Raw genomic sequence first — 26,780 nt, forward strand, 5'->3', positions numbered from 1 at the left:
GTTCCAAAACCCTGGAAAGCAGAGCGAGGAAGACATACCTTCAGGAAGACGTCCAGGTCTATTACTCCCCGCCTCAAGGCTTCTCCCAGGTAAAAGATCGTGTCTTCAATAGCATTTTCCTCTGCATACAGATTTAGGATCTGTTTGTATAGTGGGGCTGTGGGAATGATAACTTCATCAATATCATTGTTTTCAGATTGATTTTCCATTTTCTCCAGAGCAGAACTGAGTTCTTCATCCTTCTTTCTCAAAAGTTCTATGTTTTTATCAACCTCAGCCTGAAAACAGAATAGTCCAAGTATGATGATTTTATACTAATTGTAATTATCTGCCTGTCAGACATCTACAATTCAACTTCACAGAAAGACTTGCTAATAAAACAACACTTAAACAACTCATGGATGAGATTCATGTACCACATTAGTCAAAGTCAGAGGAAAAGGTGTGCTCTAGCATGCTGAGTGAAAACAGGAGATGCTGAGCTGAGCACTTTTGGTGGCAGTGATAAAGCTTGTCACTTAGCAGTGACAAATGATACTGCAAACTAAGCCATCAGACAGGACACTTTCCAGCAGGAGGTTCCTTACATGAAAATCATAAAGGAGGTCCTTCTTTCAAAACAAGTGGGCATTTGCCTCAGAGGAATAACTTTCCCCAGTCTGTACAGACAATTTAACACATAGAACTCCCAACAGTTGAACTTTATTCACAAGATACAGCAGGTGGTGGTTGCAGGCTCTGAACTGTACTGGTGTCACTTTCCTGAACTTTTGAAAATAGCTGGCTATTGAGAAGCTCACTTTACACACTAGAACCATTTTATTAGAGTAATGTGTACATACAAATCACTTTCTCCAAAGCCCTCAAACACTTAATAACTCTTTACCCTTTCATCAAAAATGTACACTTGCTGAAACAAATTCTCCATCACAGGAATGAAAGTGAAGAGTGAAGCTGGCACTCAAATTATGCTAGTGCCTCTACATCACTAAACAAAAGAAGTCACAGGGCTGACTTACATTGACTCTTCAGGGCACAGCAGTCTGATAAAAATGTGAGAAAGCTTAAGAGCTAAAGGTTGCATACACTATGGGTTATTAAGTTAGAAGGGCTCACCAAAGATACTTTAAATATAGTTCAAACAACATTTGGAAACAAAAAAGAACTGACCCTTAAGTTTGCACCCAGGGTCTGCAGATCTTTATCACGACTTAGAGCTCTCTCAAATTCTTATTTCCTAGTAACTGTCTGGTAACATCAAGCACTCAAACAGTCCTCCTTTGGGTCAAAACATTATCCCCTGGGGTGAAGGTGCAAGCAAAAATCCTCTAAATACATCCACTCCCCAATCAAAGACTACATTCCAACCACAGGCCGCATTTTTTTTTTAACAAAGCTGTAGAGGAGCTATGTGAAAATGCTTAAAGGCGTGTATAATTTTCTGAACTCTTAACTATACCCACAATGTTCAGGGTAACCACAGTACATACAGAACACTTTGCCATGGCTACGATTCAATCTAAATAGTGCAACTATTCAATGAGTTACTTACTACTTCTTGATCTAAACGGGTAACCATCTCTTCCAGTTTCTGGTGACCTTTTTTCAGGTCTTCCTCTGTTCGTTTCAAGGCATTGAGCTCTGCCTGAGCACGATCCATTTCCTCCTTCATCCGCCATCTCAGTTTGTCACTGACTGCTGAGATGAGAGAGGCTCGGATAGTGTCCTCGCTGATTGTGCCATCCCTACTGGGACCTGCAGGAGAAAAAGGCAGAAACACTTGCTTATTTCCCAATCTCTTTCTATTCCTTTCACAAGAGCCATGACAAAACAGAACAAAATATGAGTCAACACTTTCAAAGTGCGAGGAAAGAAAAATTTTATGTCACAACTTCATAAAACATAGCATTTAAAATCTGAGTTGATTCAGAAATACTTTCCCTGCAAGAGATTACTATTAATCCATATTTACCCACTTTCTTGCCTTAACAGCCCAAACAATTAGCTATTTTCTCAATGAGGCAGAGGCTATATCCCTACAGATTACAGTTATTCCTAAATCTCCAACAAATGGGACAACAAATTTATACCAAGGTAAAACATTTGATTCAGGTCAAGTCTATTCTCAGGCTTTACTGCTAAGCTGAAGGAGGAAGGAACCCACTCTAGAGGCCAGTAAGACTGAGTGAGAATGGGCAGTTTCCTTAAACTAATATACAGGTTAACATGGCTTCCCTTCTGTAAGACTTTTACTCCTTTACCCTTTAGGAAAAGAACAGGAAAGAGCAGATGTGCAAAAGAGAATGCCATCCAAAAAATTCAACAGCTGATAACATTCTGTTTATTGTCAGATTCTTTTCTCTCCTAAATGTACCTTTCTAATCAGTGTCTTATATAAAACTTACTCCTCAGATATTTTCTTCAAAAGGTCCTCCCTTTTAACATAAGTATGGATACTCTTAATGACTGTCAGTGTTCTTTAGTTAGGGTCCTAAATCAGCAAATGATAAATGGTATTTTGATTTTCAATTATGTTTGATGATGGAATACACATGGGGAATTATACTTACCTTTATTGCTTATAATGAATAAAGAATGATTACAGATTAACAGAAAGTATCGCTTCCACTTTGAGCTGAAAACTGTTATCACCTTGACGCTGAGTTCTGCTTAGCTTACTAGGGGGAAAAAAACCCCTTCAAGTCCGTTTGTAAAAATGTACCCAGAGTCTCACCACTCATGTTCCCATCCATTATAGGCTCCTTCCTGGTACCATGCAAAGTTGACTGTTTCTACAAGGAAACTGCACTGTCCAAACTACACCGCAACCAGCACCACCTGTGCTCTTCAGCGTCCTATCTGATCACAACTCTCGCTATTCCATACACTGGTCTGGTCACTCTACTTTTTGTGGTTTTTGATTCGTAAAGTTGTTTTCTCCCAGAAGCTGGTCCATACCAAGGATACCCTGGGTGCTTTTCTGGGCTTTTGTAAATGACACTGGGAGACCTTGGAGTTCTCAGGTGTTACAGGTTTCAAAAAAAGAGTCTAAATCTAGAGTTGTGTTTTTTTTCCCTCTTTTTCTTGTTTCCACCACAGAAGAACTATTTTTTTTTTTGACTTGGGTTCTATTCTTCTAAAGTGAGTAAAGACAGTGTCTCCCATGGCCAGGTTTTCCTGAAGAGTGTCCTTCGTCCATCTGTCCTAGGGACACTGCTTGTACATGGTGAAAGGAAAAGCCCAGTATCAGACTCTCCCGCTAAGAGTCTCCCTCTTTCCTGTTAGAAACCTCCTGCTGAGGAGAGAGAGCCCAAACAGTATCCATCCTCCAGTGTTTACAAAGAGGCAATTAATACTTCTGATTGATTGTTAAAATACAAATCCATACATTATATGCTTTTCAGAGTTCACTTCTGATTTTACAAAAATATGTCAGCTTATTATTTCGTATTTCTGAGAAGCAAAACTATTAACTTTAAGACAATGTGTGCTTTGGAATTCAGAGTTGTAAAGCCAGAGGGCAACCTGAGGTCTTGTTTTTCACATCCCTGGCCTCTCAACACCTGACTTTTCCAAAGTGTTCTCATCAATTTACCAGCTACTGTATCACCTCTGGGCTCATTCCACTCACATTTTCCTATTGTTTTCCTCTCTGACCACCTCTTTATTCACAACCTCCTGTATAGACACTGGGATGACTCTAGCAACCTCCCCAAATTCATCAATTCTTATCTCCACTCATTCCTTTCCGTACCTTCGACCTCCCTTTCTTCCACTCCTGGTCCCAGTATCTCCCTCCCCCCAGTCCCAACTCCTTGCCCATCTCCCTTAGTCCTGTATACAGGCTGCCTGCCATGGCAGCCTCTCTCTCATTCTGTCAGATCACCAGGACTTCTAATTCCAAAGGCCTCGCCTGCCATAACCTAACCCAAATCCTCAATCCTTTGGATTCTTTCTTAAAGCCTTAAGCCCTCCTTTTACCATTTTCCCACAAAGGCAAAAAAAATCCTCAGAACATCTTCAAAGATTGAAACCACCAGATGGGAGTCTTCCACTCTCTTCTCCCATTCTGCTTTGGAACACGAATCCTAACCCTTTAATTATGTGCTTCACTCCTCACCATTCAAAAGTACTCGCCTCCCTTTCTCAGCAAGACAACTTGCTTTTCCTCTCAGTATGATTTAAAGACTTAGCTGTTTTAGGCAAAACATTCTCTGATATAAATTGCACCAATGTTTCCTTAGGTCGGTCTCCCAAGGCAATAGAAATAAAAATGAAAATAAACAAATGGGACCTAATCAAACTTACAAGCTTTTGCACAGCAAAGGAAACCATAAGCAAACCGAAAAGACAACCTACAGAATGGGAGAAAATATTTGCAAAAGATGTGACCAACAAGGGCTTAAAATTTCCAAAATGTACAAACAACTCATATAACTCAACAACAAAAAAACAAACAACCCAATCAAAAATTGGGCAGAAGACCTAAATAGACATGTCTCCAAAGAAGACATACAGATGGCCAATAGGCACATGAAAAGATGCTCAACATCGCTAATTATTAGAGAAATGCAAATCAAAACTACAATGAGGTATCACCTCACACCAGTCAGAATGGCAATCATTAAAAAGTCTACAAATAACAAATGCTATAGAGGGTGTGGAGGAAAAGGAACCCTCCCACACTGTTGGTGGGAATGTAAGTTGGTGCAGCCACTGTGGAAAACTAAAAATAGAATTACCATATGATCCAGCAATCCTACTCCTGGGCATATATCCAGACAAAACTATAATTCAAAAACATAACATGCACCCCTTTGTTCATAGCAGCACTATTTACAATAGGCAAGACATGGAAACAACCTAAATGTCCATCAACAGATGAATGGATAAAGAAGATGTGGTACAATATATACAATGGAATACTACTCAACCATAAAAAAAAAACACGAAATAATGCCATTTACAGCAACATGGATGCAACTAGAGATTATTATACTAAGTGAAGTAAGTCAGAGAAAGACAAATACCATGTGATATCACTTATATGTGGAATCTAAAATATGACACAAATGAACCTATCTATGAAACAGAAACAGAGTCAGGGACATATAGAATAGACTGGTGGTTGCCAAGGGGGAGGGGAGTGGGAGAAGATAGGAGTGGGAGTTTGGGATTAGCAGATGCAAACTAGTATATATAGAATGGATAAACAAGGTCCTACTGTATAGCACAGGGAATTATAATCAATATCCTGTAATAAACCATAATGGAAAAGAATATGAAAAAGAATGTATATATAACTGAGTCACTTTGCTTATTAACATCATCAATCAACTATACTTCAATTAAAAAAAAGACCAAAAAAAAATGACTTAGCTGTTTATTTGTACAGAATTTATGCCAAACCAAAATCTCTAGTTTCTTATATCGCACTATTAAGTCCTAAGTGAGAGCAAAAAGGGGTAATTTCTACAAGTTTAGAATTTTGTGCCCAAAGGATGATTTACAAAATAATGACTAGTGGAGATGGTATTTCATTAAATCCCCATTTTATGATAAAGATGCATTAACAATAGGAATTCTAAAACTTGTTTCTAAAAGAACTTTCTTATTATATCCTATATGAAATGGTTCCTGTGAGATACAACAAACCTTCTCCCAGAGATTGGGGAACCCAAATTATATGAATATGGTTAGGTATTCAAATGTGTGGTCAATCATATACAGCAGTTAGTGTCCCATTTATCTATGTAGGAGTTATCTGAACTAATACAAGCTTAAGGGTCTTTTTATAACTAGTCTGGATTTTTCACACACAAACATATCAACAAACTTTGTTAAAATTACATTAAAATGAATCAAGGGACTTTCCTGGTGGCACAGCAGTTAAGACTCCAAGCTCCCAATGCAGGGGGCCCGGGTTCAATCCCTGGTCAGGGAACTACATCCCACATGCATGCTGCAACTAAGAGTTCACATGCCACAGCTACGGAGCTTGCTGGCCACAAGTGAGGAGCACATGTGCCACAACTAAGACCCGGCAAACCCAATAAATAAATATTATAAATAAAAAAATAAATAAAATGAATCAAGTTATACTGATGGTGAATTTTCAAAAACCAATTTTAAAAAACACACTTAAATCCTGGAATTTACATTCTATTTCTCTTATAAAATACGTTAAGGCAAATGCTACAATACAGGACCAAATAAGTCCTTCCAAATAAGTCTCCAGCTAAAGCCATTAACAGTCAAAATGAGAATCAAGCTGAGGCAGCAGTCACCTGGCTTTCTATAAAGGTCACAGTTCACCCGAGGAGGCTAGAAATGCCAAGGTTAGACCTAGTCCTCTCCTCTACCACACATAGACCTTATTATACAGTATATTTGAACACTAAATCCATCTACTTTCTAAAGAAACAAACTGTAAGATCTGAAATGTGAATGCCAAGAGAAAAACCCAGATTAAAGTTCAAAATTGAATGAACCATGACACTTTTAAGAGGTTGTTTATATAAACAAGTAAGAAAAACATTTGGGGGCTTCCCTAGTGGCGCAGGGGTTGAGAATCTGCCTGCCAATGCAGGGAACACGGGTTCGAGCCCTGGTCTGGGAGATCCCACATGCCACGGAGCAACTGGGCCCGTGAGCCACAACTGCTGAGCCTGCGCGTCTGGAGCCTGTGCTCCGCAACAGGAGAGGCCGCGATAGTGAGAGGCCCGCGCACCACGATGAAGAGTGGCCCCCGCTTGCCGCAACTAGAGAAAGCCCTCGCACAGAAACGAAGACCCAACACAGCCCCCCCCCCAAAAAAAAAAAAAAAAAGAAAAACGTTTGGTAGAAGATTCTTGATCACTCTTCAAACAAAAAAATCTTTATTTTTCTCAAACGTCTTAAGAGAAATTTTAATATTCTTTATACCTGCTATAACAAGCCTTGGATTAATGAGTTTGCGGCAAACTGCCATACCTCAAGTCCCCACACATTCGTTGACCTTTACTCATGCAGAGTCGGATTTCAGAAGTGCCCTTCTACAATTCCAGATTAGCAGCAATTGAAAAGGTAACATAGATTTTGAGAAACAATCCTGAACAAAAACTTCATTTAAACGTCAGATAGGATCCAATCACTAAACTTAATCCTTAGGAAATAAGACGATTTTTCTACTATTAGGAAACCAATACTCTACTCAGTGGATCTGATAATTTAATGAATAATTTAGGCCAGTATCTTCAAAGTACACTGGCATACACTACCTGATTTTAGACCATCTTTAAACACTTAAAGATAATCAGTTTTATTTATCTCCTAACAGTACTTAATGATGAGCATTACTTCCTACAACTCAAAAAGGAGCTCATTTATATTAGAGAAAGAACCCACGGTAACCCCAAAGAAAAATACAAAATAACTAAACAGTAACTTTTCTGATCTTACCTCTAACCAGCAAAGTGAATCACCTGCCCCCACCCCCAGCATTTTTCCTTCCTGAAGTTACTTGCTCAAGACCCACATAATGATCTTTGGTCGGGCATTTGTGCTACAGAGCAAACTATGGAGCCTAAGCAATCTGAAACGGAAGATTATTGACCCATCTACTGAGAAACTGGGTCAAGCCCATGTGGATCACTGGATCAAGCCCATGTGGATCACTGGATCAAGCCCGTATTACTTCCTTTTAGAATAAAAACAGAAAATCAGGTCAATCTCTGAAATAGGAGAAACATTTCAAACAACTATATGAGCAGAGCCATTCTGATTTGTGCTATTAAACACAAATCAGGCAAATTCATTAAGCTGCTTACAAAAGGCTTTTATTTATAGTCTATGAATATATAAACTTCTAATACTACTGGCCAGGCTCTGGGCGGGCTATGGAACTTTCTTCCAAAGAAATCAGGGGACCTCAATTTACCTTTTAAACACTATTAGAGCAGTACTCTTTAAACTCTAGAAAGTTTCTATTACCACAATCAATGAGAAAAAGAAAAACATCAGCAGGTTTACACTTCTTGAAAATAAACACACAGCACAAAGATTTAGATTAATTTACATAACAATTCAAGTTTCAAAAGTGGAGGTTAACTATAGACCTTATTAAAATAGATGCCAAAGTAGTAACTACTTCAAAAAAGAAATGGTGCTACAAAATCATTCAACTATCATAATCATGAAAGATGCTACTAGCAGGCTTAAGCACAAAGGCCAATTAATCTGAAGGACAGATTCCATCCTTTAAAATAAAATGGGTCAGAATCAAAGTCATACCTTAAAATTATTTTGTGAACAAGAACAATTTAAGAATCTACCATGTTAAAGAACAAAACTGGAGGTATCATGCTCCCTGATTTCAAACTACACTACAAAGCTTTTCAGTAATCAAAACAGTATGGTACTGGCATAAAAACAGGCACATAGATCAACTGGACAGAACAGAGAGCCCAGAAATAAACCCACACTTATATGGTCAATTAATCTATGATAAAGGAGGCAAGAATACAGAATGGGGAAAAGACAGCCTCTTCAATAAATGGTTTTGGGAAAACTGGACAGCTGCACGCAAAAGAAACTGGACTTTCTCACACTATATACAAAAATAAACTCAGAATGGGTTAAAATTAAATGTAAGACCTGAAACCATAAGACTCCTAGAAGAAAACATAGGCAGTACTAGGGATGTAATGTACAACATGATTAATACAATTAACACTGCTATATTTTATTTATTTTTGTTTATTCATTTATTTATTTATGGCTGCCTTGGGTTTTCACTGCTGCGCACAGGCTTAGCTGCGGTGAGCAGGGGCTACTCTTCATTGTGGTGCGCGGGCTTCTCATTGCAGTGGCTTCTCTTGTTGCGGAGCAAGGGCTCTAGGAGCGCAGGCTTCAGTAGTTGTGGCACGCGGGCTCAGTAGTTGTGCTTCGCGGGCTCTAGAGCGCAAGCTCAGTAGTTGTGGTGCACGGGTTTAGCTGTTCCGCGGCATGTGGGATCTTCCTGGACCAGGGATCGAACCCGTGTCCCCTGCACTGGCAGGTGGATTATTAACCACTGCACCACCAGGGAAGTCCTACTTATATAGGAAAGTTGTTAAGAGTAAATCCTAAAGAGTTCTCATCACAAAGAAAAAATATTTTTTTTGTATCTATAGGAGACGACAGATGTTCACTAAACTTACTGTGGTAATCATTTCATCATGTATGTAAGTCAAATCATTATGCTGTACACCTTAAGCTTATACAGTGCTGTAAGTCAATTATATCTCAATACAACTGTAAGAAAAAAAGTTAAAAAAAAAAAAGAAAACATAGGGAGTACTCTGACATTGGTCTTAATATTTTTTTGGATATGTCTCTTCAGGCAAGGGAAACAAAAGCAAAAAAAAACCCCCAAAAACCAAAAAAACAAAAACAAACAAAAAAACCAAATAGGAGACTACATCAAACTAAAAAAGCTTTTGACCAGCAAAGGAAACTATCAACAAAATGAAAACGCAGCCTACTGAATGGGAGAAGATAGCTGCAAAAAATATCCGATAAGGGGTTAATATCCAAAATATACAAAGAACTCATACAACTCAACATCAAAAAACCAAACGGCCTGATTAAAAAATGGGCAGAGAACCTGAATAGTTTTCCAAAGAAGGCATACAGATGGCCAACAGGCACATGAAAAGATGCTCAACATCACTAATCATCAGGGAAATGCAATCAACACCACAATGAGATATCACCTCACACCTGTCAGAATGGCTATTATCAAAAAGAAAACAAATAACAAATGTTGGTGAGGATGTGGAGAAAAGGGAACCCGTGTACACTGCTAGAAGGAATGCAAAATGGTGCAGCCACTATGGAAAACAGTATGGAGGTTCCTCAAAAAATTAAAAATAGAACTACCATATGACCTAGCAATTCCACTTCTGGGTATTTTTCTGAAGAAAACAGAAACAGTCATTCGAAAAGATATATGCACCCCCGTGTACTGCAGCATTATTTACAATAGCCAAGATACGGAAGGAAGCAACCTAAGTTGCATAGATGAATGGATACCCCTCCTCAGCGTATGTGACCACATCCTCTGTCCCCACACTGGTCCGAGCCACCATCTCAGACCTGGATTCTTGCAGTGGCCTCCTCGGGGTGGGGAGCTCCGCTGCCACCCTTCCCTCCTGGGGTCTGGCACAGAGGCATCTGTTAAAATAGCAATCAGATCAGATCACTCCTCTGCTCAAAGCCTGCCCGTGGCTCCGCAGCTCACGTAGAGGAAAAGCCACAGGCCTCCCCCTGACCCACAAGGGCTTACTTGAGCCAGCCCTGTTTCCCCTCCGACCCCATCTCTCTGTGCACCCCTCACTCACACCACTGGGCTCTTTGCAGTCCCTTGAACCATAAACACACTCCCACCTCAAAGTATAAGGCACAAAAGCCTTTTTCCAGTCTTGGAGAGAACTCTTCAGGCAGAGGCAACAGCAGTGAACAGATCTCCAGGTCACCATCCAAGCGAGCAGAGCGCGGATGGGGCTGAAACAGCAAACCAGTGTGTTGGGGCTCAAGGAGTGGCAGGAGGCCAGTGGTGTGAGCAAGGTGGATACAGAGGAGGTGAGAACAGAATGCAGTCCTCATCCTCCAGGTCTTCCTGTGCCCCTCTTTCGTTTGAATGTTCCTAGGTAGCATTTATCTCCACCTGGTACATTGTATACTATGCTGTAAGTTTGTGTTCTGTCTTCCCCCATTGAAATGTAAACTCCATGAAGGCAGGAAGTTACTTTGTGTTGTTCTTACTCCTGGAATGTAGCAAGCACTCAGTAAATATATGTTGAATGACTAAATGAATAAACAAATAACTGAAGAAAAAAACAGATGAATGGATAAAGAAAATGTGGTATGGGCTTTCCTGGTGGCACAGTGGTTAAGAATCTGCCTGCCAATGCAGGGTACACAGGTTCAAGCCCTGGTCTGGGAAGATCCCACATGTGGCAGAGCAACTAAGCCCGTGCGCCACAACTACTGAGCCTGTGCTCTAGAGCCCGTGAGCCACAACTACTGAGCCCACGTGCCACAACTACTGAAGCCCACGTGCCTAGAGCCCATGCTCCACAACAAGAGAAGCCACCGCAATGAGAAGCCCGCGCACTGCAACAAAGAGTAGCCCCCGCTCGCCACAGCTAGAGAAAGCCCGCACGCGGCAACAAAGACCCAACGCAGCCAAACATAAATAAATAAATAAATTAATTAAAAAAAGAAAAAAAAAGAAAACGTGGTATGTATTTGTGTGTATGCGTGTGTGTGATGTACTGATGGTACATCCTCTGATGAACTTCATAAAGGAGCCAATTTGTCCACTGACTTTCTTCACACGTATATTCATAACATGTAGAGGTTTCGTTGAGTGGGACCACACTTTTCTGGGTACCATACTGGACCACACTCTAGTAACATTCTTGAACATTTGCTTGATAAATCTTTTTTTTTAAGATTTATTTATTATTTATGTATGTATGTATGTATGTATGTATGTATGTAATTTATTTTTGGCTGTGCCGGGTGTTAGCTGTGGCATGTGGGATCTTTGCTGCAGCGCATGGGCTTCTCTCTAGTTGTGGCGCACGGGTTTTCTCTTCTTTAGTTGTGGCGCGCAGGCTCTAGGGTGCATGGGCTCTGTAGTTGTGGTGTGCAGGTTCCAGAGAGTGTGGACTCTGTAGTTTGCAGCACGTGGGCTCTAGTTGAGGTGCGCAAGCTCAGTAGTTGTGTCATGCGGGCTTAGTTGCCCCGTAGAACGTGGGATCTTAGTTCCCTGACCAGGGATTGATCCCACATCACCTGCATTGCAAGGCAGATTCTTTATCACTGGACCACCAGGGAAGTCCCAATAAATCTTAAATCTTTCTTAATTTGGATTAAAATATCAAACAACTTCATCACTCCCAGATCACTGCCACCTGGGTACACCACCAGCACATCAGGGTCTGACAGAGAGTGCTATGCATGAATCAAGGTAGAGTGACTGGTCCCTCATGCCACTCTTCCCTATCCAATAGAGTTTGGAATTCTGCATGGGAATGCCCAGCTGGGGACCAAAGCTTTTCTTGAATGCCCGTCTTTCAGCCCTGAAAACATACAGATGACCAATATCCATACCTGCTTCTGCTGTATTCTGGCATGTGCTATTAAGAGAACAAACAAGTATTAATGTTGTCTCCTAAACTTATTCTTTGTAACTTGGTGGCGGTCAAGTAGTTTTAAACCTTTAAAATCAGAGTTCAAGTTCTCTTATAGTTTTGGCAATGCCAACTTGGTAAAAGTTATATGCCACTCCTAACAAAAATGTTTTACTCTTAAGAAACATAATTGAATCTGAAGAAACAGAAATTTAAATTTTTAAGTTTTTTAGATATCAAGAAAAGTTTACCTTCCTTCTGATGCTTTTGTTGATATATAATGCCTGCAATGGGCAGAAAATCTAAGGAAAACTGTCCAAATTCCACATCTTTTCCCACTGATCTTCCAGTAGAAAATGTTTTTGCTAGTCACTTGCAAAGATGATATACAAAAAATACACCTGGGACTTCCCTGGTGGTGCAGTGGTTAAGAATCCGCCTGCCAATGCAGGGGACATGGGTTCCATCCCTGGTCCGGGAAGATCCCACATGCCACGGAACAACTAAGCCCGTGCGCCACAACTACTGACCCTGCGCTCTAAAGCCCGAGTGCCACAACTACTTGAGCCCACACACCACAACTACTGAAGCCCACGCGCTTTAGGGCCTGCATGCCGCAACTACTGAGCCCGTGTGCTGCAACTACTGAAGCCTGTGCACTTAGAGCCCATGCTCCGCAACAAGAGAAGCCACCACAATGAGAAGCCCGAGCACTGCAACGAAGAGTAGCCCCCGCTCGCTGCAACTAGAGAAAGCCCACGTGAAGCAACAAAGACCCAACGCAGCCAAAAAAACAAAACAAAAAGAACACCTGGTCTTACAGTAACTTCAACGAAGAATTTAAGTTATAGATCACAACTTTTCCCTCATTAAATAATACAAATGAATTACAATATCACTGCAGTTGCCCAGACCTGATGGAAAAGCACCACCAACAGGTTTTCCACTATTCAACAGCTGCCTTCACTGCTTAGTCAATGCCCTCAGTGAGCACCAATCTCATGAAGGTGGTTTTAAAAGTCAGGTTAGGCAGGAAGCTGTCTGCCAAGTAACAAAAAAGCTATAAAAAGACATGACAAAACAAATTCTCTGATTATCATTCTTTTAAAGGTTGTTGTTCAAAATCTACATGTAATGGAGTCAGAAAGAGCTGTTTTAAGTCCCAAGATCTGCATCAATCCTCAGTCTTCTGCAATATTTCAGAAGAGACTGCTATTAAGAATCTAATCTCTATTACTTCTTTTTTTTTTTTTCCCAACCTCACTGCATAGCATGTGAAATCTTGGGATCTCAGTTCCCCGACCAGGGATCGAACCCTTGCCCCCTGCAGTGGAAGTGCGGAGTTTTAACCACTGGACCGCCAGGGAAGTTGCCTCTATTACTTCACTTTAAGTGGTTCTTTTACTTCAATATTGTTGGAGATGGTTAAAAATCAACACTTGCACAGGTATCCACATCAATAATAAGACATGAGTTAATTAATGATGCCTTGAAACAGGTGTTTGTTTTACCTCATAAAATCAAAATCTTTTTTTTTTTTTTTTTTTTTTTTTTTTAAATTTTATTTATTTATTTATTTATTTATTTTTGGCTGTGTTGGGTCTTCGTTTCTGTGAGAGGGCTTTTTTCTCTAGTTGTGGCGAGCGGGGGCCACTCTTCATCGCGGTGCACAGGCCTCTCACTGTCGCGGCCTCTCCTGTTGCGGAGCACAGGCTCCAGACGCGCAGGCTCAGTAGGTGTGGCTCACGGGCCCAGTTGCTCCGCGGCATGTGGGATCTTCCCGGACCAGGGCTCGAACCCGTGTCCCCCTGCATTGGCAGGCAGATTCTCAAGCACTGCGCCACCAGGGAAGCCCAAATCAAAATCTTTAAAGTGAAACTATCAAGTTCCACAAAGGACAAATAACCACTTTCATTCTTTCTCATGGCCTTAGTAGCACAGAGAATAATAGCACAAATCCTGATGGCCACTGACAGACTGAGAAAATGTTGACTCTTTGTGAACTCTAACATTCAGATGATACTTTTATGTTTCTGCTTTCCTTTATGACAATTTTGAAGTTCAACAGTGTTTTGCACAATGTACTACTAAAACAAGTAGGCAAGCAACAAAGGGTAGAAAAACAACATACATTAAAAGGATATCCTAGATTATCATAAAATGATAATTTGTTTCTAGCCTTTCTAAGAAAGTACTCTTAAAAGTACAATAAAATATTAATTGCTTTGATTCTTGTTCTAAAAACAAACATTAGATTTGATTTAAAACGTACCATTTTCTCCATATTCCTATTTTTTTGATGTATGGATATCATCTATTCTAAGTTATAAAATGCTTCATACCTATTGTAGTGAAATGAGTTAACATAAAAAACATCTTTAGGAACTGAGGTTCTCTACAAATCAAATACTATCATCTCAGTGAGAAACAGGGTAACAAATAGCACTATTCCTATTTTACTGATGATGCCTGAGCCATAATGGAGAGCTTAACAAGATTTAGTGTGTTTTGCTTGTGGATTAATGATCTCGCATCATCAGGTTTCTAACTCAAGCATTTAAATTACATTGTTAAAAAAAGAGCTATATTACAGAAGGATGAGAACATTTTTAAAAAACAAAACCATTGCCACTCGAATCTCAATAACTAGAATGCATTAATGACAAAAACAGCTGAAGAAAATGCTCTTTTTGGGGGAAGGGGAGATATTTACAGCGATCTCAGGATGCTTACAATTGATGAGAAAATGTAACAGAAAAGTAAACTTCACAAGATTCTACATTCAGACACTCAGTAAAATATTTAGATGAACTTCTATATATCAAGCACTGTTCTGGATGTTGGGCATGTGTGTATATGTGTGTGGGGTTGGTGATGGGAGTAGATTGGTCAGGGTAGGCCTGACTGCTCCACACAAAGGGAACAGGTAGTGGACGAATCCTAAAACAGAAGAGTAGTAGGAGATGAGTTCAGAGAGGTAACAGGGGGAGGAAAGCAGGATCACAAAGGGCCTTCTAAGCCTCAGAAATTTGGATTGAACGCTGAGTGAAATGGGAAGACATTGGAAGGTTCTGAGTAGAGGAGTGATATAATTTATTTATCTTTTAATAGGATCATTCTGGCTGTTGTGTTAAAAACAGATGTAGGGACTAAGGAAAGAAGAATGCTTTTTAGGAGGCTTTTGAAGTAAATTAGATGAAAGATAATGGTGACTTGGATCAGCACTGGATGTGATCAGATTCTAGATGTATTTTGAAGATAATTGGTTCTTGATGAAGAATCAAGGATGACACCAAAGTTAGAGTATTGAGTAGGTATCACTGGAGGTGGGAAAGCATCATAGAAAGATTGAGAGTTTAATTTTGGTCACAATGAGTTTGAAATGTCTATTAAATATCCAAATGGAGATATTGAGAAGGGAGCTTGGATATAAGAATCTGGAATTCTGGAGAGTGGTGTAAGCTGGAAACAAATTTGGGAAGTGTGGACACAGAAATGGTATTTAAAGCTATGAGACTGGTAGAGATCACCAGGAGAGTGAGTATAGAGAATGCCAAGGACTGAGCCGGGGGCATTCCAATATTAAGAAAAGGAGGGACTTACAAAGGAGACTGAGCATGAGTACCAGTGAGATGGGAGGAAAAACAAGTGAGTCTGGGGTCTTAGAAAGCAAGAGAGGAAAGTGTATCAAGGAGATACAACTGTGTCAAATACTGCTGACAGGCCAAGTAAGTGGAGACTGTTTAATTGGCCACTGGATTTAACATCATAAAGGTCAATGGTGACCTTGAGAGAAGCAGCTCTAGTGGAAGGACATGAGGGAAATCCCACATGGAGTGGTTCAAGAGTGAAAGGAAGAAGAGGAATTGAAGGTAATAAGTACGGATAATTGTTTCAAGGAGTTTTGCTCTAAAGGGGAATGAAGAAATGGAATACTGGTGGCAGGGAAAGGGAAATTAAGAGGAGGATTTTTAAAGGTTTTTAGGGCATATTTTTGGGTGCTGATGAGAGCAACCCAGTAGAGAACAAAAACTGATGATGAGAGGGGAAACTGCTGAATGATGTCCCTGAGTAAATTAGAGAGGATAAAACCTAGTGGGTAGAAATAATGATCTCTGGTAACAGGGAGAAGGCAGATATGGTAGGGGCATGTAGAGGGTTGGGGGGTCTGTAGAAGTTCTTGTATTGCTTTCATTTTCTCAACTGAAGAAAATTATATTTCAGGTAACTCTACTAATAAGCAACATAAAAAACCAAGAACTACTGGTCTGCAATAATTTATCTTACTTGATCCACTCATATTTCCCAATGGTGCTTTCTTTTAAAGATGCTCATCTGTTTTTACATATAACCAGGCTATCTGTTAATAGTTCAACACACATTAACGTTCACCAATAAATATGTGAAACACAGGAAAGAGTGATAAGAGTCAATCAAATTTACTTTTATGCCCTGGTAGAAGGCTCATTTATATGATGATAAATCATTTCAAGTTTTAGAGTACAGGACACTGATCATTAAGAGTTTTTGGTCTAAAAAGAAAGAGTATTCTAACATTTCACATGTAAAAGTGAAGTGGGGGGAGGTGTGATAAAATTGATGATATTTAAGGGTACAAATTTATAACGAGTAGTAAGCAAGCCATAGAGATCTAATGCGCAGTATAATGGATATAGACAATAATACTGTATGATAATTATGTAATGTAATAAATACTGCTATAATGCAATCATATTACAATATATAAATCTATCAAAGTAACACACTGTACTCCTTAAACTTACACAATGTTACATATCAAACTTATTCAATAAAAAACAAAAGTGAAATGCACTTTTCACAACAGGAGACTGACTTTCCTTATGTGGAGAAATACAGTTTTGAATGGTACTTACCAACAGTGGTCACAGGAGGCTGGGAAGGGTACTGGGAACTTGTTGTGGCAGGATACTGACTGCCAGGTGGGTAAGGACAGCCTGGGTAACCACTAAAGAAAAGAACATAAAACATTAAATGTTAAGATGACCCAACTCTACAGTATCTTTAAGAACCTCATTCAGGGGACTTCCCTGGTGGTCCAGTGGTTAAGACTTCACCTTCCAATGCAGGGGGGTGTGGGTTCAATCCCTGGTCGGAGAGCTAAGATTCCACATGCCTCGCGGCCAAAAAAACCAAAAAACATTTAAAAAAACCCAGAAGCAATACTGTAACAAATTCAATAAAGACTTAAAATAAACAAACAAACAAACAAAAAAACCCACCCCATTCAGGAAGCTAAGCTTGATATTCCATTGTCTTACCAGTTAATGACTTTACAGTTTTAGAGCTACAGGTGTCTATTCAAGCAAAGCTCTACAAAAATTCCATTAATGACACTGGGTTTACTCTTAAAGTAAATGATTAAAATACTCTTGCTTGGCCCTGGTTTTTTTTTTTTTTTTTTTTGGCTGCAGCATGCGGGATCTTAGTTCCCTGACCAGGGATCGAACCTGTGCCCTTACAGTGGAAGCACATTAAACACTGGACCACCAGGGAAGTCCCTTGGGCCTGGTTATTTGAGGGTCACCTTCACAGTAGCAGAAAGCAACTCGAGTTTTTCTAAGGGCCGTCCAACAGTATCAGAACTGAAAGCAACAAATATTTTGTGAGAACTTTTCCATTCTGATTTCCTAGCATACAGGGAAATAATATTATTTAATTTTTACCTGTGGTTCATTGATAACCTTTTTGAATGTCTGATCTGAAAATACTCCTCTTGAGATAAAGTTTTAAAAGCTTCCTCTTCACTCTAAGGAAGGTTTGTGTCATTCCTGTATTCACATCAGAGTTGGAAGAAACTTTCCTTAGAAGTATTGTCCTCCAATCTCCTATCCAACATTGTTTCATAAATATCATTTACAGTATCCCTGACAAATGGTCATCTTTCTCTACTGAACACTAACTGCATTTTGACACAGTAACCTCTAATTAATGGTCCTAAATTTGCACTCTGGAAGATCACTTGAATATTTGAAGACTTCTAACATTTTCCCCTCAGTCTTCTCTTCTTCAGGTGAAATATTTTTAACTCCTTCAACCATTCTTCACAGCTCTGATTTTCAGATCTAATCACTTTCCTCTGAATGATCACTAATTTGGCAGTGTTTCCCTTATAATGGAGAAGAAAAGGAACAGGATGATTACTATAGCTACCTGTTAGTTGAACAATAAATTTTGATGAATCCTGTTTTATCTACAATTGTCAGATCTATGACATTTGCAATTCTGATTAACATGCCTTCTATGAGTCCATTCAAATTACTGACTAAAAAGACCCAGCCCAGAGTTCCGGAGCAAGAGCTCTGAGTTGATAGTCAGTAATCCTTTTATAGGGCAGTGGCTCAAAGATTCTCTCCTATGTGTACTACTAGTTCACACTTTATAACTTGTCACCAACAAAAAAATTTTGTGTATAACTTGCTGAGGATTCAATGTAATCATGATACTCTCTTATCGATTAGTATAAAAGTAAAATCAAAAAAGAAAAAGGTTAAGCATTTCTGTTCCCAGTGGACACATGCTGAATGCTATTGCACAGCACTTTTGTTCTAGTCGCTCTAGTAATCCATGCTGCAAGGAAACAATGTCAATCTTATTCAAATTTCTGAATCTACCTTTTTGAACACTGGAATAAATTTGCTTTTTCTGGAGTTCCTCCCATTTTGCATACTTTTTCAAGAACAATTTGTGATTTTATTGCTGAATTTTTCAGTAAGTGGTATAAAACTCCTCTAGGCCTACAGATATTAACTTCAGAGAACTCCCTGTCTCTTTATTTAGTTTGCTTAATTTCTCCTTCGTAGTTATTCTCTATGTTCAGGGTTAACAACTTTTCTTGAGTATAAAAATAATTTAGTAGTACTATTTTCTATCTTTGTACATTATTAAACAATTTGCCCTATGTAGGAAATCTTTTTCAGATTTTTAAGAGCCCTTTTGGACTAAGTGTATTTAAAAAGAATTTCCCAACACTCTTATATTCCTTTTTCTTTATGTGCCCCTTCAAAATTTACTATTTATTCTGTTTAAAGCACTGTTTTCAAGTGCTTGAGGCAGGAGCTAAAGTATGAATCCATCTCTTCCTCAAGATACTAATAATCAAAATAGGGCGAGATCCCTGTAAACAATCCTGATAGGATAAAGAAAACAATAAATGCTAAATAAAACTTCAGGAAATGTATACAGTTGATCCTTGAACAATATGGGTTTGAACTGTGCTGGTCCACTTATATGCAGATTTTTTTCACTACATACATACTAGACTACTATACAAGCCACAGTGGGTTGAATCCGAGGATGCGAAACCTCAGATATGACAGAGAGGCCCGACTATAAAGTTATACTTGGATTTTCAATTGCAAGGAGGGTCGACAACCCTAGCCCCCTGACCTCCCCCTGATGTTCAGGAGTCAACTGTAGTGGAAAATCAATACCAGCTAGAGGAGATCAGAGAAGGTTTGGGGAGATGTGTAATACCTATGACAGTTGCACCTTTATTAAAACTCTTCAGGGGCTTCCCTGGTGGTGCAGTGGTTAGGAATCCGCCTGCCAATGCAGGGGACACGGGTTCGAGCCCTGCTCCGGAAGGATCCCACATGCCGTGGAGCAGCTAAGCCCTTGCGCCACAGCTGCTGGGCCTGCGCTCTGGAGCCCGCAAGCCACAACCACTGAAGCCCGCGTGCCTAGAGCCCGTGCTCCGCAACAAGAGAGGCCGCCGCAATGAGAAGCCTGCGCACCGCAAAGAAGAGGAGCCCCCGCTCTCCGCAACTAGAGAAAGCCCATGCGCAGCAACGAAGACCCAACACAGCCAAAAATAATAAATTTAAAAAAAAAAAAACACTCTTCAGTCCTCCTACTCATAACCCTATATTCTCCAGCCATATTAGAGTGTTTCCTTATTCTTTCCTGGGATTTTTTTTGGCTTTCACACCTTTGATTACATAAAATTGAGTGGGCTGAACTTAATAACCAGTAAGTTTCCTCTGATATAAAATGTTAATACTGTTTGCTGCTCCCTCCACCTCTAAATACTTACTTTTCTTTTAAACCATTTCCTTCATTTATGAAGCTATCTCTAAGCTCCCACCTCCAAATCAGATGTGATCTCTCCTTTAAAGCTGTTTATCACAGCACTTAACATTTTCTGTCTTTTCTGATATCAGAAACTGTTTTCTAATAATACATGCTTGCTAGTACATATACCAAAACTGGAACAACTATCCTTGACATACTTTTTAGTTTCCTTGTATACATGCTGCAAGGTGCTAAATAAAACTTTCAAAAGATCTTAAAATTTTAAAGAGACCTTAGAGATCATCTAGTCCAACTTTCCACAGCAAGAATAAATATTCTCATATTCACTGTTGTAAAATAAAGATTCTTGAGTCACTGATTTACTAATTCTCCTTTAGGATAAAGCGAGAAGAGAAAGAGGTTCTGAGGCTCTTCTGCCAAGACCTTGCATATGCAGAAGGATACAGACAGTAATGTGAGTACAGTTACCCTTAACAACTCATTAGCCTGTCATGAGATTAAAAGTTACATTTCAAAAAAAACCCAAAAAACAAAACGCATCAAATCTTTGAAAAATAGCTACCTCAAAAAGGAACTTCTGGGCTTCCCTGGTGGCACAGTGGTTAAGAATCCGCCTGCCAATGCAGGGGACATGGGTTCAAGCCCTGGTCCGGGAAGATCCCACATGCCACAGAGCAACTAAGCCCGTGAGCCACAACTACTGACCCTGTGCTCTAGAGCCCGCGAGCCACAACTACTGAGCCCGCACGCCACAACTACTGAAGCCCACACGCCACAACTACTGAAGCCCACGCACCTAGAGCCTGAGCTCCGCAACAAGAGAAGCCACCACAGTGAGAAGCCCACGCACCACAATGAAGAGTAGCCCCTGCTCGCCTCAACTGGAGAAAGCCCGCACACAGCAACAAAGACCCAACGCAGCCAAAAAAAAAAAAAGAAATAAAATAAATTTTTTTAAAAAAGGAACCTCTTACAAATAACCTCACAAAAGACACTTTTAAGGTTATGTAAGATGAGTAAGATTTACATTTCTGTCAATATTTTCAGCCTTCATTTTTATCTACAGGTTTCTCTGAAGTGGCTTCATTGTTCCGAAGTCCATTTCCTTATTGTGCTTCTAATAACCATTCCCTATATGCCCAAAGTTCCTTCTTACTACCAACTGTTCATTATAAAGCCTTGTAATTTCAAGGCTTCAGACAGAATTCCATTTCTAGAACTTAATCAGAAAATTAAAGGCCTCAAGAAATCTAAAACTTACAACTTGTTTATATATAACAATCACAGGAATCTTTCTCTCTTGTCTCTGACAGATGTTCATCTAGTCTCTGCTTACCCAGATAAATGTAACAGAATAATTACTACCCAGAAAGGCACCCAGATAAATGTTTGCTAAATTTAACTTATAAGATCCTGCATATTATATATGTATATACATATATTTATTTATGGCAGGTGTTCCAGAATTCTAGCTGCATTTATCTGTGAGGTTCTATGAAGCTAAGAAGAGTTAGCAGGGTTAAAAATTTTTTGTTAATTCTTGTTAATTTCGAGTAGCTGGAAAATTTCATCTAGGCACCAAGTATATGCCAGTCTTGCATTCTAAGTTAGCCCCAAGACCACCTTTGGAAAGTACTCCTAGATTACCCCTGGAACAGGTGCACATTTAAAACATGGATTAATAATTATTTCTTATTGATTTTTCTAGTATGTATTATTCATAGACTGATTTCACTATTAATTTAATTTACCTCTGTTATGTTATTAACATATGGATAATAAAGGTTGGTAGTACGTGTAGTCTATGAACTGAATAAATAAATATGGGGACAAGACTGACCCCATCATATGCACCATTAATTCATTCCCTGTAGTTTACAGAAAAGGTCAGTTTTTTTAGAAGGATATTAAAATATTTTTCTCTGTGGCTGAAGTCATCATAATTAGTATTCCATTAATCTTTCAGCCATTTACACTGGATATACAGAGTTCTTAAAAGGAAAGAAACAAGGATTTCAAGGTACAAAACTAATCAAGATTATTGTCATTTCCCCACCCCTTTCCTCTCTCTAAATAGAATGCAGCTGCATTTCTCTAAATGGAAAAAACTCCTCTTGAACTATGTATATACCATAAAATTTCAGCAATAAACTGAGTTTTACCTTCCATTAAATTGCAACTAATTTCACTTTAATGCCCTAGTTAGCACCCATTATTTTTATTCTAGATCTAACAGAATTTCTGATACAATTATTCAAAAGATAATTTTTCATTACCTGGGATTGGGAGGGTATCCGGATGGGTATGCAGAAATTCCACTTGGCATGCCTGGCATGTAGGAAGCTAAAAATAATTTTTAATATTTTAAAATAGTATGCATAGTCCTGGATATATAGGGTATCAAATAAGACATATATCACCATCAAACCACAGCAAAATTTCATACAGTTAAAGAATTCAAATCTCAGCACTGAAACAAAACACTCCAGCCATATTAGTTCTTCACTGCAACTAATAAATATCTTCAAATCACATAACTCTAAAAGCATTAAACATGACAATTCCAACAAGGATTAACTGGCGAACAGGTCAACCTGGTCAGCTCTTCAAGCTCTCAAGGAGTCTATAACCTGAGACAGGAGCCAATTCAGTTTGGAATTTAGAGGAAGGTAATTGTGCCCTCCTCTGGTCCAAGGTCAGCTTCTTAGAAAGTGACCTCTTTATTACATCTAAGATATCTTTTGATATTTTCTTGCAAGATTATGTTGACCAATTAGCACAGCTGGTTTTGTTGGCTTGAATGAGGACTTTAAATGACTTCAAATTACTACAAGAAGTCCTAAACAAAACTTATATTCAGCCAGACTGGTTAAAACAAACAAAAGCTTGGAAATACTAGGTGGAAAAAGGTTCAAATCTAGCAAGCATAAAGAATGCTTTATATGTATTTTAAAGAGAACACTAATGACAAAGAAGTAGTCAGTGGTGCCAAGAGGCTAACCAACATCGAGGAAGAAAAAGAGAAGTTAATTTTGGCCTTAACTGGAAACAACTTGTCTGAGAATCAAATTAACCTCACTGAAATTTTTCTCACTGAATATAATGATGAATTAGCCCTTAATCCAATCAGTGAATATTTTAGTGCCTTTCTGTGAAAGGCACGGGATTAAAAAAAAAAAAAAAAAAAGAAAGAAAGAATTCCTGGCCTCAAGTTGCTTATAGTCTAGTGAAGGAGATAAACAAGAAAAGAATAAAAATACAGAGTGATAAGTGTCATGACAGGGGAAGTACAGAGTGATATATATGGGATCATACAGGAGGTAGCTAATTAAATGTAGGAGGTGGGGGTAAACAAGAGTGATCTAGTAGATGGATGGTATACAAAGGCTTGAAGAGAGAAGTGAAACACTCAAAATATAAACTTTTACAGCACATAATGCAAGTGGATGGGAGAAGTATGCTGGGCTCTGACTAAGGGCCTTAAACGTCTTTATCAGAGTTGCTGAGCTTACATCCCCAAGTATCAGTGTTCATAGTCTTCTTGTTAGGATGAATTTATAGATGTCATAAGTAAATTTTTTCTTAAGTATAATGAAGCTAAGGATGATGTTCAATGTTATTTCATAAAGGGATAAAAACCTCCCAAAATGTCGTAATTGCTAGATCTCATAAAACATTTCTTCCTGGGCCAAAACACAGTTGATCTTTATGAACATCAAAAGATGAGGCCACTATTAGGTGTCAGCAACATATACAGTCAATTACTAGTTTCTCTCCCCATTCCAGTTTCTCTTAAACACATATAAACCACCACTTCACAGTTATAAGCAATTTCCTCATAATTATAGGCAATTTTCCTTTCTAAGGTTCTGAAAAGCTAGTAATTTGACCAAAATCTTCAAATTTTGATTTTGGGAAACAACAAAAGTTGAGTCCAAGACTGGTAAGGAAGCAGATAATGAGGTGAAGTAATTTCAGAGCCAGAATAAAATGGAATACAAATAAGCATAATATATGGGGTTATTATAAGGATTAAATAAGAACTAATATGAAGTGCTTAGCTGTGTCTCATAGTTACCACTGAATAAATGTTGACTCTTACTGTTAGTTGTCAAAAAATGAGGTTTGGGCACAACACTTTTTTAGTGTGACTTGTAGCTAGCTCAAAAGTCGTCCTAAAACCAGAGATGAAAAATGTTTACAGTAATGATAATAATAATAATAATAACAGAAGTATATAATTTCTTAACTAGACGATCGTATTTGTTTAAGTATGGATCCAAATTTCTGGGCTGTTCCTTGATGTGTGGGTGTAGGACGGAATTCAGAATTTCATTTCTTTGCAGTCATACATAATAATAATGAATATCATTTAAATGTATAAAAAGTATTAAAACTGTAATGGATAGACAATAAGTTGGTCTCTTTTAGTAATTTACTTATATTAGCTCTATATTGTTTAATGTGATTTATAGTGAGTGAGTGCAAAATGGAAGTGTAACAGTGATCTCTTTAGTGAGGTCTCTTTCTTGAATGCTGCACTTCCAACGTTAATATAAAACTAAAAGAAATTTAGGAAAAAAATGTTGCTTAGGGGACTAACATTCTGAAAAGGTTACCTTTATCTTAAGTGGTCACTGGCTATGTTATTTGAGCAAATAAATGTGAACGATGATCTAGGAAATATTTTGCATTTCAACATTAGATGGGCAAGATAATCTAACCTTGGATATTAAAGTCAACAGAATTTATTAAGATGAAAACAAATTTCTGATCCAAAAGAATCCCTAGAATCTTTATTAAAAGAGCAACAAAATGCTACAACCAAGCTTATTCTGGGAAAGCAGGGAAGGAAAAGGAAATGGATTCAGAAAGTTCTGTTAGATTCCCATTCAGCTTGTTAGTCAAGATGCTCCTCAAGGCAGAATGGATTAAAAAGGAAGAGGATAATTTTCAGCGGGAGGAAAATGAAAGCTCACATAATCTAACTTACAAGATAAATTAAGTCTGGTTAATTATCTTAAACAAAATTTGTTTAAAAAAATCACAGCTCAAAACACAATGAACAGGTTTAGTAAAGTCAAAACAAGTAAGTGCAACCAACTCTCAATTATCCAGGGTGATTTTAAAGTATCAGTAAGAATTATTTTTGAAAAACCCAGAAATAATAGAGATAATGTACACCAGTTAGGGGAGAATTGATATTGACTCCATGCCCCCACCCTCTCCACTCAAAGTAAAATCATGAATTGGTTGTACTCAAGAGAAGAAAGCTGAGAGCTAGATGTCCATTGTGTACACCCAGAATAGCTGAATGTGAATGATATAGTTTACTTTATAATTGATTCTCATTTACAGCACTGATCCTGGAGTTGCAAAGAAAAGGTCAGATTGCCTTTCAAGTTGTATCTGCTTCCAAACGGATCGAATAAAGCTATTCCATGGCATGCATAATTAAAAAAAAATTCCAGCTCTATTCCAGCATTCTTTCTCTTCCATTTTGGAATCCAGCACACCCATAGTTAGATTTCTACCCACAAACGAAAGCCCAAATGCCAGTCTTTGTTGGGAATCTGTACATGCAGATGTGGGGCCTCAGAATACCTCCAAAAAATCCACTAACTTGATAAGCTAAAAAGCAAAGTGAAGTCATCAAAAAAAATTTTTTTACAAGATTTTGTTTTCTTTTGTTTATATGAGTTTAAAAATCAAATCTCAGTTCTACTTACTATTTGGTGGCCCTGTTGCCTGGTATGGTGGATAGGATGCTGAAATAGTAGGACGAGAAAAGACTGGAGGTTCTTCTCCAAACACCACAATCATAACTTGAATAAGCCCCAACAAGTCTGACTGTGGCTAAAAACGGAAAACAAATTTAAGTCATTTACAGATTTACTTTTTGGCAATAAGCAAAAGTCTGGCCATTTCTTATCTGTTTTCAACTTAGCTCGACAATTTCCTTTGTAGGACCCCAAACATGAAAATTCCATTTAATTAATTTAATACAGCTAGGTGATTTCTACTTATTATTTATGTGTACCAAGGCTGCTACTTCATGTATATAAAAACAGCACTAGCCAAAGCAGTATACTGCAAAATTCAGATGGTATTGTTCTTCACTTGACTCCATACAGCTAACCAAAATTTATTATATTTCCAGTGGACAAATTAAGGATTCTGGTACGAACTCAGGGATAGATGTAAGCAGTAGTCACAAATATTATTTAAGGCCTTTAAAAGATAACAATGTTACCTTGGAAACACGTGTTCCTAGATTAATTTTTATTAAAGATAGTATTATGCACTCTGAAATTATAGGTAGACTCCATTTTAGAAATCACTAGATTGTTGTACAAAAGATATAAATTATTAAAGGATCTTTCCTTACAATACCATAGTTACAAAGAGAGTGCCTGTATCCCATAAAGGCTGCTAAACTTTTTTCTCAAGTATCTATTGATCACTAATTTAAGACAAACTATGCTAGGCAAAGTTGTTCAAACTGACTTATCTGATGGTTCTGTTTTCACCCATTATATTTTGTGT

At 38.5% G+C, this 26,780-nt stretch overlaps 1 protein-coding gene across 2 annotated transcripts in view; it reads right to left on the bottom strand.

Moving 5' to 3' along the window:
- The window catches only part of TSG101 (tumor susceptibility 101), a 50,295-nt gene that overhangs the window by 1,589 nt on the left and 21,926 nt on the right, over window positions 1-26,780 (bottom strand). Inside the window, exons 5-10 of one of the 2 annotated variants that reach the window (XM_059929586.1) lie at window positions 25,964-26,090; window positions 25,839-25,865; window positions 22,511-22,577; window positions 17,057-17,148; window positions 1,553-1,755; window positions 39-278 (exon numbers count right to left, since the gene is read on the bottom strand). In XM_059929586.1, the coding sequence (XP_059785569.1) occupies window positions 39-278; window positions 1,553-1,755; window positions 17,057-17,148; window positions 22,511-22,577; window positions 25,839-25,865; window positions 25,964-26,090 (756 nt within the window). The remainder of the gene's footprint in view (window positions 1-38; window positions 279-1,552; window positions 1,756-17,056; window positions 17,149-22,510; window positions 22,578-25,838; window positions 25,866-25,963; window positions 26,091-26,780) is intronic. The other variant, XM_059929587.1, reaches the window with a different exon arrangement.

The sequence above is a fragment of the Balaenoptera ricei genome, chromosome 8, assembly GCF_028023285.1.
Source record: "Balaenoptera ricei isolate mBalRic1 chromosome 8, mBalRic1.hap2, whole genome shotgun sequence".
Taxonomy (NCBI): Eukaryota; Metazoa; Chordata; class Mammalia; order Artiodactyla; family Balaenopteridae; genus Balaenoptera; species Balaenoptera ricei.